The sequence below is a fragment of the Mobula birostris genome, chromosome 19, assembly GCF_030028105.1.
Source record: "Mobula birostris isolate sMobBir1 chromosome 19, sMobBir1.hap1, whole genome shotgun sequence".
Taxonomy (NCBI): Eukaryota; Metazoa; Chordata; class Chondrichthyes; order Myliobatiformes; family Myliobatidae; genus Mobula; species Mobula birostris.
In genome coordinates, this window is record NC_092388.1 from 46630389 (window position 1) to 46645359 (window position 14971).

At 41.0% G+C, this 14971-nt stretch overlaps 1 protein-coding gene across 2 annotated transcripts in view; it reads left to right on the top strand.

The window, feature by feature from the left end:
• Window positions 1–14971, top strand: part of matcap2 (microtubule associated tyrosine carboxypeptidase 2) — a 71680-nt gene that overhangs the window by 12771 nt on the left and 43938 nt on the right. For both annotated transcript variants that reach the window (XM_072283059.1, XM_072283060.1), the window contains exon 3: window positions 923–1584. In XM_072283059.1, coding sequence (XP_072139160.1) covers window positions 923–1584 — 662 coding nt within the window. The remainder of the gene's footprint in view (window positions 1–922; window positions 1585–14971) is intronic.

The following is a 14971-nucleotide window of genomic DNA, read 5'->3' on the forward strand; positions in this document are numbered from 1 at the left end:
CTTGCAAGTAAAGCTCTGTGATTTGATAAGAAACAAGCTTTCCAAATGATTTCTAATACCCAAAATTAGTGTTGCCAATAGCAATATCTTTTAATCTTTGCAGAGGTGGGGGAAATACCATTATTACTGGGGAAAGCACATTAAAAGTTGCTTCCCAATTGTTCGAATCTCTCTCATAATTCCATTTTTGAACTCCAAATTTAAATATACTAATCACCAATTTCCCTAAATGCTAATTTCTTTCTTAAAAAAGTCAGAATCTCGTATCTGGAGATCAAAATACTCACATTTTTAATACCTTAATCTGGAGTTCATGTGGTCATTGTGGAAATTAAGCTGTTCTCTCTATCCTATATCAAATCCAAAATAAATTTTTAAAAAAACAAAGCTTAAAACACAAGCAAGATTAAACTAAAATCCATGCATCAATTTTTTTCTCCAGAATCTTCACTAAAGACTGAAAAGTTTAGAAAGAAACTGTTAATTACAATGGTGAAACCTATTTACCAAAGAATAAAGGATAAGACTTGCATTCACATAGTTTTTTGTGGGGGGGGGGAATACCTGTTAACACATGAGGTTTTACAATTTTTTTCAGTTAGTAACAGAATCTTTCATTAGAACAGTGCAGCACAATACAGGCCCTTTGGCCCGTGAACTTGGTTGCATCCTATTACTTCTGGAGCATAGAATTTATCGAAATGTCATCCCAATACAGAATTAACAAACATGTAACAGCCTTTCATTCACCAGGCTCTGTTCCTGCATTCTGTCCTGACGCCTGTGATGTTAGTCATAGTCATACTTTATTGATCCCGAGGGAAATTTTTGTCACTTCAAACTTAATAATTAGGATGATCTTGTACAATGGGCAGTGATCTTTTAGAGTTAATCCGAACCTTTCTGTTGTCTATCCTTGCAGAAAAACTTCGGTGGCCTGAGTTGGAATTGGCCAAAAAATCAATTCTGTTGAATCCCACCGAGAAAAATGGCACCAGCCAAGCTAGCATCCAGCAAGTCTCCGCCAGCATTCTCAAAGAAATATTTACAGGAAGCAATGGCTATAATGTCCTGTTGTCGTCAAAGGGGGATAAGAAGCGCATATCCTCAAGCCATCACAAAAAACACCGCAAGTCTGCCAAACCATCTGCAGTGTTGCGGTACAAGGAACGCCGGAACCCCAGTGCCTCTCTCCCGCTGGTTGATGAGGAGTGGTGTCTTGGAAGCAAGCGTACACAGTTGCTCATGGGCAGTTTTGTTGCTAGCAGTTCAAAACTGCCCCTTGGCATATCTGTCGTCGGAAGTGAAATTGGTCTGTCCCAGCGGCCAAAAAGCAAGGTTAAAAAGCTTTATTTCTCAAGTCTGCAGAGATCACGGTTGCCAGTTGGACAAGGCAAAGACAGCGAAGGTACCACCCGTAGACTCTGCATCCTGACTGCAGTGAAACCATCAAATGTGGAGAAGGAAAAGATCAAGTTCTTCAAGTCTGAGTTCACCTACAATCCACGGTTTGAATATGCTAACCCAGCCTTGCCCAATGTACTAGCAAGACATAGTGTTGCTTCAGAGAAATTTCTTCTGCAGGTATGGTCATGTCTCCAGTAATTGTTCTAGAAATAAAGTTGCATTTTTAACAAGGTTTAAACAAGTTTTCTCACCAATCTATTTCTTTTAAAGAGACATTTAGCATAAAAAACATTCTTAAATTGATGAATCAATCCTCAGATCCCCGTTTACAAATGTAATTTATGATCCTGTATTATCATGAGGTAGTACATCTGGGATAAATTATGATAGGCATATATAAAGTAGATCTAGTATTCCCAGCATCTTTTACGCCGCAGACCCCTACCATTAACCAAGGGGTCCATAGAACCCAGGTTAGGAACCCCTAGTAGACAGTAAGAATCTTTTAAACCCCAAGGTGAAAAGGTCAAATACTATAAGAGTTGCATTTAAGGTGGGGGGGGGGGGAAATTAAAGGAGATATGAGGGGTTGGTTTGACAGGGGCAGTGATGGAAGCGGACATAATAGTGGCATTTCAGAGACTTTTAGATAGACGCATGTATATAGAGGGATGTGGTGAATAACTCTTCATGATTTTTATAAGTGACCTGGATGAGGAAGTGGAGGGATGTGTTAGTAAGTTTGCTGATGACGCAAATGTTGGAGGTGTTGTGGATAGTGTGGAGAGCTGTCAAAGGTTACAGCGGGACATTGATAGGATACAAAACTGGGCTGAGAAGTGGCAGATGGAGTTCAACCCAGATAAGTGTGAAGTGGTTCATTTTGGTAGGTCATATATGATGACAGAATATAGTATTAATGGCAAGACTCTTGGCAGTGTGGAGGATCAGAGGGATCTTGGGGTCTGAGTCCATTGGGCATTCAAAGCTGCTGTGCAGGTTGACTCTGTGATTAAGAAAGCATACAGTGCATTGACCTTCATCAATCGTGGGATTGAGTTTAAGAGCTGAGGTGTAATGTTGTAGCTATATTGGACCCTGGTCAGAGCCCACTTGGAGTACTGTGCTCAGATCTGGTCGCCTTACTGCAGGAAGGATGTGGAAACCATAAAGGGTGCAGAGGATATTTGCAAGGATGTTGCCTAGATTGGGGAGCATGCCTTATGTGAGTATAGGTTGAGTGACCTCGGCCTTTTTTCCTTGGAGCAACGGAGGATGACAGGTGACCTGATACAGGTATACAAGATGATGAGAAGCATTGATCGTGTGGATAGTCAGAGGCTTCTTCCCAGGGCGGGAATGGCTAGCACGAGAGGGCACAGTAAGTTTTTTCTGCAGAGTGGTGAGTGTTTGGAATGGGCTGCTGGCGACAGTGGTGGAAGTGGATATGATAGGGTCTTTTGAGAGACTCCTGAATAAGTACATGGAGCTTAGAAAAATAGAGGGCTATAGGTAACTCTAGGTTATTTCTCAGGTAAGGACATGTTCGGCACAGTTTTGTTGACTGAAGGGCCTGTATTGTGCTGTAGGTTTTCTATGTTTCTGACTCGCCAACTAACACCCCAACATTTTTCCTGTCTACAAAGCATGGTTCAGTGTAAATGAAGGATTATTCTCAATTTTCTTGCCTGGTACAACTACACAATGCTGCCACCAAACTGTTTACTTGTTTGCCAATGATGGGGAAGTCAGATGCCATACCATGGCTGTACAATCTCTCATCTTGCCTGTCACATTCAAGTTCTGTCCTTCAGGTCTCTCTGGCTTTCCACCTCTTGTGTTCTCACTCCATTGTTTCTTTTTGTCTCTTTCTCATGCCTCCTTCTATTGTGTTCCTTCATTTAACCCTCCTCCCCTTTCGCTATATCGGATGTCAAAATGGTGTTCCTTTCAACATGAAGGCATGTGTTGGCTTATTTTTGTCATATGTACAAAATACTGTAAATTGCTTTTGTTTCCATGCCATCCAGACAAATCATTACGTACATAAGTATCTCGGTATTAAAAATGAAAACCATACAGAACACAGTGTTGCAGTTCCAGAGAGAGTACAGGTAGACAAAGCACAAGGGACACATCGTATTAGCTTGATAGATCAAGTATTCATCTTGAAGTCTATGAAGGGTATGTTGAAAATTCTAATAACAGGTATCAAGCAATGTTTGACATTTACTGATGAATGATTGTTAAATGAAAGTTATAAACAATCCATTGAATAAGCGGTCATTTATTTCCCTTATAGTGTCTTAAGCAGCTGCTCATTTTGTCTCTGGACTTGTATTAATGGCTGTATATTTTTCCATGTTATACAACAAAAGCATTTTTGTTTCAATCCAGCCCACCACGTGCAAACAATTGAACTAATATTGCTAATGCCAAGACCACCCGCTAAACTCAACACAGGAGCTGGCCAGCAGTCAGATAAATTATCTGTAATAAAAGTGATTACAGTGGGCTATTCAGGAACTGGAAGCAGCTTGAGAGCAGAAGAGACTTTGCCAGAGAGTGCTGATGGGTGAAAAGGGCCTGAAACAGTCAATATGGTGATGACAATATTCCACAGTTGTTGCCAATCTTCTTGTAAATATCAAGAGGGAACAAGGAAATGGCTCAGGTCTTAAAAGTGGCTCAACTTTAAATGGAGTATTTCTGTATAAGGAATAGCATATTAATTACAGAGACGAATAGTACATCTAGACTATATACAAGAAATGAGAAAAGTTCATTTTGAGGTCTTTTCATTATTTTTTATTTTGGGGAAAGAAAATGAGTATAGCCAACCATTGGCTGAAGAGATAATGATAATGAACTGAGTGGAGAAATCTTGGATGTTTTGTCTCTACTGAGGACAATGAAAACTGCAGGAGCGCAGTTGTTTTACAAGCTTTAGGAAATTTGGCCAAATCAGCTGCAAATTTATCTAGACCATATGACCATGAGTTGCATTCCCAGCTCTGTCCCATTTCTATAGCAAAAGGATTTTTTTAAGGTAACTTGAATGTGATAGAAGAACCATACCAGCAACAGATTGGAGGAAAGGGATAATGTTATTAGCTTGCTCTTTTCAAGTCTGCATTATTACAGGGGATTAGCAGTTGAAAATATAACACTGGTTCTAAACCTACTTCGGAAATCCATTCACACCTTCAAGGATTACTATAAACTGAGGACATTGAAAGCTGAATGAACACTGTTGTTTTGCATGAGCTAGGCAATCTGGACAAATAAGTTGCAATATTACTTGATTAAAGCTAAATATTATGTGAACACTGTTGGTAATCCCAGTAAGATAACATCAATCTACTGTTGGATATATCACCAAAGTATGTGGAATCTATTTACAAAATTTTTAACAATATTAACATTCAGACCAATAAAACAGACAAAATTGCTATTGTTTAATGTTCTTGAGTGTATGCAGTTTTTATATCTGATCAGTGGTTGATGTTAATAGAGGAATACTGCCTATGCTTGAAGAATATGTTTCTGCCTTTGCTGGATTTTGAGTTATTTTAGAATAACAGAGTAACATTATGAACAGAAATCAGCCCATTCCTCTCTCGAGTTGTTTCCCCTGACAAAACTGAATCATTACAGATCTTTAACAAAGGAATTCTGCAGATGCTGGAAGTTCAAGCAACGCACATCAAAGTTGCTGGTGAACGCAGCAGGCCAGGCAGCACCTCTTCCTAGTGATGCTGCCTGGCCTGCTGCGTTCACCAGCAACTTTGATGTGCATTACAGATCTTTACCACCTCTATTTTCTTACCGTTGCTCCAGCTTTTGCACAAGGACTCCGAAGTCCCTTCGCACCTCTGATGTTTGAATTTTCTCCCCATTTAGGTAATAGTGTGCACTATTGTTCCTTTTACCAAAGTACATTAACATACATTTCAAAACACTGTATTCCATCTGCCACTTTTTTGCCCATTCTTCCAATTTGTCTAAGTCCTGCAATTACATTGCTTCCTCAGCGCTACCTACCTCTCCACTTACCTTCATATCATCCACAACCTTTGCCACAAAGCCATCAATTCCACTATCTAAATCATTGACAAACAATGTGAAAAGCAGCAGTCCCAATACTGACCCCTTGAGGAAGACCACTGGTCGCTAGCACCCAACCAGAAAAGGCCCCCTTTATTCCCACTTGCTGCCTCCTGCTGTCAGACATTCCACTATCCATGCCAGTATCTTTCCTGGATTTTATCTTGTTAAGCAGCCTCATGAGTGGTACCTTATCAAATACCTTTTGAAAATCCAAGTAAATGACATCCACTGCCTCTCCTTTGTCCACCCTGTTTGTTACTTCAAAGAATTCTAACATTCATAGGGCAAGATTTCCCTTTATCGAAACTTTGACTTATTTTATCATTAGTCTCCAAGTACCCCAAAACCTCATCCTTAATAATGGACTCCAACACTTTCCCAACCACTGAGGTTAGGTTAACTGGCCTATAATTTCCTCTCTTTTGTCTTCCTCCCTTCTTAAAGAGTGGAGTGATATTTGCAATTTTCCATTTCTCCGGGATCATGCAGAATCAAGTGATTCTTGAAAGATCATGACCAATGCATCCATTATCTCTTCAGCAACTTCTTTCAGGACTCTGGGATGTAGTCCATCTGGTCCAGGTGACTTACCCGCCTTAAGACCTTTCAATTTGCCTAGGACTTTTTCGTTTGGCACTCACTCCTGCTCCCTGACACACTCGGACCTCAGGCATACAGCTACTGTCTTCCACAGTGAAGACTGATGCAAAGTACCCACTAAGTTCATATGCCATTTCTTTGTCCCCCATTACTACCTCACCAGCATCATTTTCCAGTGGTCCAATGTCAACTCTCACCTCCCTTTTATTCTTTATATAACTGAAAAACCTTTTAGTACCCTGCTTTATATTATCAGCTAGTTTGCCCTCGTATTTCATCTTTACCCTTCTTATACTTTTTTAGTTGCATTTTGTTGGATTTTTAAAAATTCCCAATCATCCACCTCCCCACTCACTTTTGTTATCTTGTATGCCCTTTCCTTGGTTTTGTGTCGGCCTTAACTTGTCAGCCCCAGTTGCCTAGCCCTGCCATTTGAGAGCAACAACTTCTGTGGGATATATCTATCTTGTGCCTTGTGAACTATTCCCAGAAACTTCAGCCACCTCTGCTCTGCTGTCACCCCCTCCAGTATCCCCCTCCAATCCACCTGGGTAAGCTCCTATCTCATGCCTCTGTAATTCCCTTTATTCCATTGTGATACTGATATGTGTCTTGTACTTCTCCCTCTCAAATTGCAGTATAAATTCTATCATACTATGGTCACTGCCCCCTAAGGTTCCTTTATAGAACCGTAGAACACTACAGTACAGAAAACAGGCCATTTGGCCATTCTAGTCTGTGCCAAAACTTTATTCCGCTAGTCCCATTGAGCTGCTCTTACTCCATAACCCTCCAGAACTCTCCCATCCATGTATCTATCCAATTTATTCTTAAAACTTAAGTGAGCCCGCATTTACCACGTCAGATGGCAGCTCGTTCCACACTCTCACCACCCTCTGAAGAAACTCCCCCTAAACCTTTCCCCTTTCACCCTAAAGCCATGTCCTCTCATATTTATCTCTCCTAACCTAAGTGGAAAGAGCCTACTTGCATTTACTCTGTCTATACCCCTCATAATTTTGTAAACTTCTATCAAATCTCCCCTCATTCTTCTACGCTCCAAGGAATAAAGTCCTAACCTGTTCAATCTTTCCCTGTAACTCAACTCCTGAAGACCCGGCAACTAATAAAACCGACTAATAAAATCTGGGTTATTACACAACACCTAATCTAAGATAGCCTTTCCTCGAGTAGGCTCAAGCACAAGCTGCTCTAAAAAGCCATCTCATAGGCTTTCAATAAATTCCCTCTCTTGCGATCTAACACCAGCCTGATTTTCCCAATTCCCTTGTATACTGAAGTCCCCCATTTAAAATTGTGCCATTACCCTTATTACATGCCCTTTCCAGCTTCCTTTGCAATCTCAACCCCACATCTTGGCTACCTGTATATGATTCCCATAATGTTTTTTTTTACCCTTGCAGTTTTTTAACTCCCCCCACAAGGTTTTAACATTCTCCGGCCCTTTGTCACCTCTTTCTAAAGATGTAATTCCATCTCTTACCAACAGAGCCAGAACACTGCCAATGCTTTCCTGCCTGTCCTTTTTATACAAAGTTGCTTTGTTTGGGTCATCTCTTGTATGTAATCCAATAGATCACAATTGTAGATACTTTTTCACCCATGCTTTGCAGTACACAGCAGAAGAGTTGCTTCTCTTTTGAAATTTACCACCAGTGAGTACTCTGAACATTTGACACAGTTTAAGTCATTGCTGACGTTGTTGCAAGGCCAATGAATTGTGCTCGTAGTCAAATTAGAATCGAAGGGCTCTTTTATATGTTCAAAATCAGAAGGGGTTTTGTTTAAGTTAGGAATATTATTTCTGCTGGTTGGGCAGCCAGTAATTCTCAGGTACAAACATTAGAAAATCCCTTCCCTCTGCCACTGTTGCTTCTGCTCAGGATCAGAATTCGGTTTAATATCACTGGCATATGTCTGCATTTGAAATCATTATCTGGCTGCTGTCAGCTCCAGACATGAGTTGTTATGCTGCAAAAAGCTGACTTCAGCGGTATTTATACTGTGTCTTTGTATGCCTTTGATTCTTTTTTTAAAATATTTGAACTTGCTATCCAAATACTGTCCTGGCTGGTCTCCCAGCCTTCATAAACTCCACTTAGCACCTACACCCATCCCTTTCCTACATTTGGTATTTTGTTCCGCACTGGGGTTACTAATAGAAAATGGCATGTGTTGCATAAGGGTTGCATTTTTTGTGCAATCGCAATTATAATTAAGAAAGAATTGCACCTTAACTCAGTAAATGTAACTGTCATCTCTGAACAAATACAAGTGGAAAATATTTTCCTCTCTTCAGTGAAGGGAAGAGAATCTATTGATGAACTGTGGCATATTTATACATCTTTGACAGTGATGAAGAATGAAATGCTTTGAATTAGATATAATTAAAAGGGTAATGGATACCAAGTGGGTTAACTGGTAGGATATATGCTTCCTTAAGAGCAGTGGTGCAGTGTAATAGTAAATAATTAAGTAGCAACATCGAAATTGAATAACTAGTCCAGAGGACTAGAATTAATTCTGTTTCTTCATGTTGCATCTAAGCAAGGAAACATTACTTTTCATTAAAGAGGAAATCTGATAGCTCTTGCTATGTTTCTGGCTTGCTGGTCTCCATTTTCCTATAGCTGGAGTTCTATAAGTCTAGCAATAAAGTGACAAACATCTGAAAGTCGGGGTTCTTCATAATGATAGAGAAGTCATTGTGCAGAAAGAAACACTAGAAGTCTAAATTTAATTCCAACTATTGCTGCTTTAAACAACTTTCTTTCTGAAACAAAATGGACACTGTTACTTTTGACTAGCAGACTATTGTGAACAAGTTTCCAGGGTCTATTGAGCATTGACTTGTGTGCTAGGAAACCAAGAACGTTTTGGAAATAAAACTGCAAGTTATAGGGCCATTTCGTAGTGAAAGCTGTCGTTGCAGCTAGCTGATTCTCTGCGTTCAGTGAGGTCCCAACCGTTAGGATGTTTTAAGTGTCGCGCTGTTGGGGCCATGCCCCAGAGGAGTTTACAGGGAGTAAAGACAGGAGCAGAATCTTACCTTGTGTAAAGGTTCAAAGGTTCATTTATTATCGAAGTATACAACTCTGAAACTCTTCAGTTCTCTGGGTAGCCATGAAACCAAGAAAGGCAACAGAATTATCAACCCCCAAATTCCTCCTCCTGCACAAAAAAACCGAACAGAATGGATCAGGCACCTTGACCCCAAATCCCTCTTCCCACACAAAAAAAGATTGGGTGAAAAAGCACAGAATACAAAAACTATAAGACTGAAAGAAAGGGTCTATATTCAAAGTTCACATCCAAAATACAGAAAAAAAAAACCTGGGCAACACTGTTTGGGTGCAGTGGCAGGCTTTTCCCCTCTCTGGTACTGAGCAGCCAATCAAAAAGGCAGCCGGCGCTGACCCTCCATACTCACTTTGATGCTTCAATTGCCCCCATCGCTTTAATCGGTGAACAATGGAAGCTACGATTGGCGAAATGGAGCCAAACATTGGCTTATGCCCCCTCCTGCAGCCTGCCCACTACGAAGTTCGCACACACTGCCTCTGCCCCCTGGAGACTGTGGAGTGCTGGAGCACCCAAACGATTTCCAAACTTCCGCAATTGCCTTGCTGTTTCACTCGCCCTCGTCGCTTTAACCAGCAGACAATGGAAGCTATAATTGGCGAAATGGGGTCAAATATTGGCTCACGTGCCAATCCGCAGCCTTCTCGTCATTAGGTTCACTCACACTGCCTCTGCCTCCCAGAATCCTCTCAGAGACTGCAGAATGCTCAAACACCCAAACGATATCCTGTCAGCGAAACACAGGCTTCAACTATTCCAGAATCACATTCAAGACAAGAAACCAACATAAAAGAAGTGAAAAAGATGGTTTCATGATTTATCCAGTAGATGTTGACATGGGCTTGAAATAATGGATTCCCACATGAAATCCTGACAGAACCACCAGCCACATTGAGCACAATCCAGAATGTAGCAACACAGAGTATAATCCAACCTATGAAATCCTACAGGATTGAAGGAGATTACTTGGCTTATTGTGGTAGTCTTTCAAAGACCTAATTAATTTGTTTCCTTCTCTTTGTCCAAAGTCTAGTAGTTCCCACTCAGATGCAATTATCTTTTATTTTCTCCTGCATCTTAGATTATTCCTTTTTGTGTGAAATTAATTCCCTCCATACTCTATTCCATATGTGGAAAGTCTAAAAACCTGCAATATGGACATCTAAAATGAAAATAAAGTATGTTCTGAATATGCAGCAGGTCAGGCAGAATCTGTGGAGAGAGAAAGTTGATGTTTCAGGGTGATGATCTTTCATCAGAACTACTGGGACAAAGATCATTGACCCAAAACATTAACTCTTTTTCTCTCTCCATAAATGCTGTACGACCTGCTGAGAGTAACAAGTATTTTCTATTTCTATTCATCCAGCATCTGTATCTGTCACTCTGTATCTCAAGCATGTTACTTTACAGATTTGGGTAAGAACCAAATACATGCTTCATCTCTAGCTGGTTATGTTACCTTTATAATATCTGTGTTACGGGTGAGTGATTAGATCTACCTTAATAACCAACGTAGATAACACAGTGAAATGTGAAAGGCAGAAACTGGAAGCAAGCTGCCTGAGAATGGGAGTGCAACATTCCTCTGGGAGGGGGAGAACTAACAGCTGAATTTTCTTGAAAAATTGGCAAAAGCGTGACATTTGATTTGATTTTGGGGGTGGGATTTTCCTGAATCAAATATTGCATGAAGTATTCCTGACTAAGTAATTTCATGCAAAATAAAAAGCTGGGGACCTTCTTATGAATTTACTGCTGGACTTGGAAGCAGCAAGGCACTTATCCAAGATGAGCATGGCCTCTGGGGAACTTCAGTCTGGCTGCATGGCTCTCTGACACAGTTCAGTTGGTACTTAGGAGAGAGAATGTGATGCCTGCATTTATCAGACATCCCACCTCTCCCGGAAGTTCCGGGAGTCTCCCGCATATTGATAGCAGCTCCCTGACACCTGGAAATTATATACAATATCCTGGAAATGGATTTTTTGGAGAGCGAGCATCCTGATTGGTCTCTCTTCGTGCTAAGAGTGGTCCCCAACCCCTGAGCTGCAAGGAAACGATATGATTTGGCGATATGAAACGATAGGAGTCAGCTGCACCTTTCCTCATTCCCTGTCACACACTGTTGAACTTGAACACACGCGAGGTCATTACCCACACGTCATCCATGTCAGCACGGGAAGAAGATCAACTCCTCGAGCTTGCAAATGACAGTGGGCTGAAAAGTATGTTTGACATAACATCTTTGTCGGCATTCTGGATCAAAGTCAAGGCTGAATATCCTGAGATAGCCATGAAAGCACTGAAAACGTTGCTTCCATTTCCAACGTCATATCTCTGCGAAGCGGGGTTTTCTGCAATGAATGTAACAAAAACTAAATTGCGGAATAGACTGGACATAAGGAACCCCCTTCGAGTATCGCTGTCTCCCATCACCTCTCGATGGGACCGTCTTGTTGCAGGGAAACAAGCCCAGGCTCCCACTGATTCAGCAATATTGGTGTGTTGCAATGATTTTACATGTTCATACGAGGAAGATATGTGCTGTGTGTTTAATATCCAAACGTTACTTAAAATGTTATGATGCTATTGACTTATAATTGACTTATCACTATATTCATGCGAGGAAAATATGCGCTGAGTGTTTAATAATAAATTCGTTAGCTAAACCCTTTTAGAAACGAAATTGAGTGTATTAGCCACTTATAAGAGACTTATAGTTGACCTATCACCTATATTCCGGTCATGATTAACAATCCCCCTCCCCGGTCGGCCGGTCCGCAAGAATATTGTCAATATTAAACCGGTCCGTGGTGCAAAATAGTTTGGGGACCCCTGCTAAGTAGACCTATCAGTCTTCTCTGTGGGTGAGCTTTACAGTTGACCTCAAAAATAATGACAGTGTTGCTCGCTGCACTGTTTGCAACAGTGACTTTTCTATTGCCCATGGTGGGTTAAAATGTAAAAGACATGTTGAGGTGAGTTTAACAGGTGTCATTCATTCATTAGCACAGCTAACGTTATTTAAGCTAGCTGGCTAGCTTCTAAGGAGCTACTCTATTGATGTCCTACGTGATGAGGCCAAACCCCCTGTAGAGTTGCTTAAAGTTGTAATAGAATAAACATGATAATTTAATATAAGTACATATTTTAATATCACATTTTCTGCATATACCCAACTTGGTTTACAGATTAGACAAAATCACTAAACAAAGTATTACATACACTCTTGGAGGTCAACCCGGGGGGCGGGGGGTGGGGGGGCTGCTACCTCCCTGAAATGAGTTTATGCAGGGTGCAATGTCTGATTTACGGTCAGAGCCAGTGGTCAATGAGCTGTGCCTTACATGGTAATTTAAACAGTAACCTGGAATGTTTCATGAGACACAACTCTTTTTAAAAAAAACCTGTTAATGTGAAGTACAAAGAGCAAGTTCTAATTACAGAGTACTTTCCCAGTGAGGTGCTGGTGGGCGTGTTGTTTCTCCAAGTTGATATTATTCAGTCAGGTCATGTTTTGATTCAAAATATTGGGCTTCAGATTTAATTCTTTCCTACTTGCATTCGCAGTTTGTATCAACAGGAGTCATAGTCAGAAAGCAGCTGCTGTATTAGACGCAACATGAAATTGTATTGGCTCTTTTAGTGTAGTAAAATATCCTGAAATGCTACATGATTTATCAAGGGGAATTTTTTACTGGTCCTCATTAGGAGAAATTAAGATGGGTGACAAATAACTTAGTGTTTTTTAAGGAAGGATGATAAACAGGCAGGGAATGTCTGTGGGGAAAATAGTATGAACATAAAGCAGTAATAAGCAGATCAATACTGAAACTCCTATTACCTTGCCTTTTTTACCTTTCGTCCAGACTCTGCACCCAGCTCTGACTGGAAAGTTTTCTGTGAGACACTGACTCATTTCACACAGGTTTTCTTTGTCTATGTAATTCATCTTTCTCTAAGAAAATGATTTGTTTTCACCTTTTAGAATTGCAAAGTCACAGTTTGGAATCCCTCAATTATTCAATCAGTTTTCATTGTTAGGGTCCATGGACATTTACTCCTTCAGTATCTGTAGTTGATTTAATCAGACAGTTTCCTTTTTGAAACTAACACCTTGGTGATATTAGAAAGTGCAATTTGAATAGATGAATTATCTTTGAGAGACTAGATGGACTTGGATCTATGTAATAATCATATGCTGAAGATTTTCTCTACTAAGAATTTCCTCACCTTGTGTCTGAATCCAATGTAGACTAAATAATTAAGGCAACTATCAAAACTATGACAAGGCCACAACTCTTACTGTATTATGGAATTGTAAACGGCAAACTAGGTGAGTTCCTGGGTACTGTGATCAGAGATTTGAAGTTGCAAGCTACTCTTTGTTTTCTTGGTTGGCCAGTAGATGGTGCTGTTGATATTTTCAATGCGGTAAATAGTCAAGGCAATCTATGGGGAATCACACTCAGTGGCCACTCTATTAGGTACTTTCCAGTACCTAATAATAAAGTAACTGCTTGAGTGTATGTTCTTGGTCCTCTGTTGCTGTTGCTGTAGCCCGTCCACTTCAACGTTTGACGTGTTGTGTGTTTGGAGATTCTCTTCTGCACGCTACTGTTCTAATGCATGGTTATTTGTGTTACTGTCACATTCCCGTCAGCATGAACCAGTCTGACCATTCTCCTCTGAAATCCCTTATAAACACTGTTTTGCACACAGATCTGCTGCTCACAGGATGTTGTTTTTGTTTTTCGCACCACCCTCTGTAAACTCTAGAGACTGTTGTGCATGAAAACCCCAGAAGATCAAGTTCAAGTTTAATTATCATTCAACAATACATGAATATAGTCAAACAAAACAGCATTCCTCTGGGGCAAAATGCAAAACACATTACTTACAGCACACAACACATAGCACATATGGTTATGATTTCAGAAAAGCATACAGTCACAAAGAAAAAAAGTGGCCCAAGTCCCTGAGTGTATATGACTGTAGACTCTTTGTCCAACTTGTTCTTCCACCAAGTGAACACTGGAGGGCAGCACTGATGGGAGGAGCCAACCACCAACCCATACGGATTCCAGTGCACCCAACAGAGGTCCCTGCTCTCTCTTTCTCTCATCACCTGGACTTTTCCTCTGGGTGACTGCAGTTTCTGAGATGCTCAAACCATCCTGCTGGCACCAACAATCATTCCACGGTCAAAGTCACTTGGATTGCACTTCTTCCTCATTCTGATGTTTGGTCTGAAAAACAACTGAACCTCTTTACCATGTTTGCAGGCTTTTATGCATTGAGTTGCTGCCAGATGATTGGCCTATAAGATATTTATATTAATATACAGGTGTACCATGAGACACATGGAAGCTAAACCCCTTTCGGACTCGGGCTGAACTACAGAGGACAGGGAGGAGGTCTGATCCCTGCACACGTAGCACACAGGCTCACTGGTGTGTGGACACGCCCTGGTGCTCATGAACCAGATCCCCAGCTATGGATAAATAGCCCCACTGCCTTGTGGGCAGCCTCAGGGGCGACGAAGGCTTTGGGAGTAAACCCAGGACAGCAAATCCAGAGTGGAGCCCCTAAGGCGGCTGGACGTCATTGAACATCCTCCCAGTAGCTCCTGCAGCCAAGCTGGTGACAAACGTATTGATTCATAAGCTTTCCTTTGGACTACACTGGTGAGGCCGAGAGGGGGATCTTGACGACTGGGCACCTCAGGATCTCCATACCTTCCACTGAG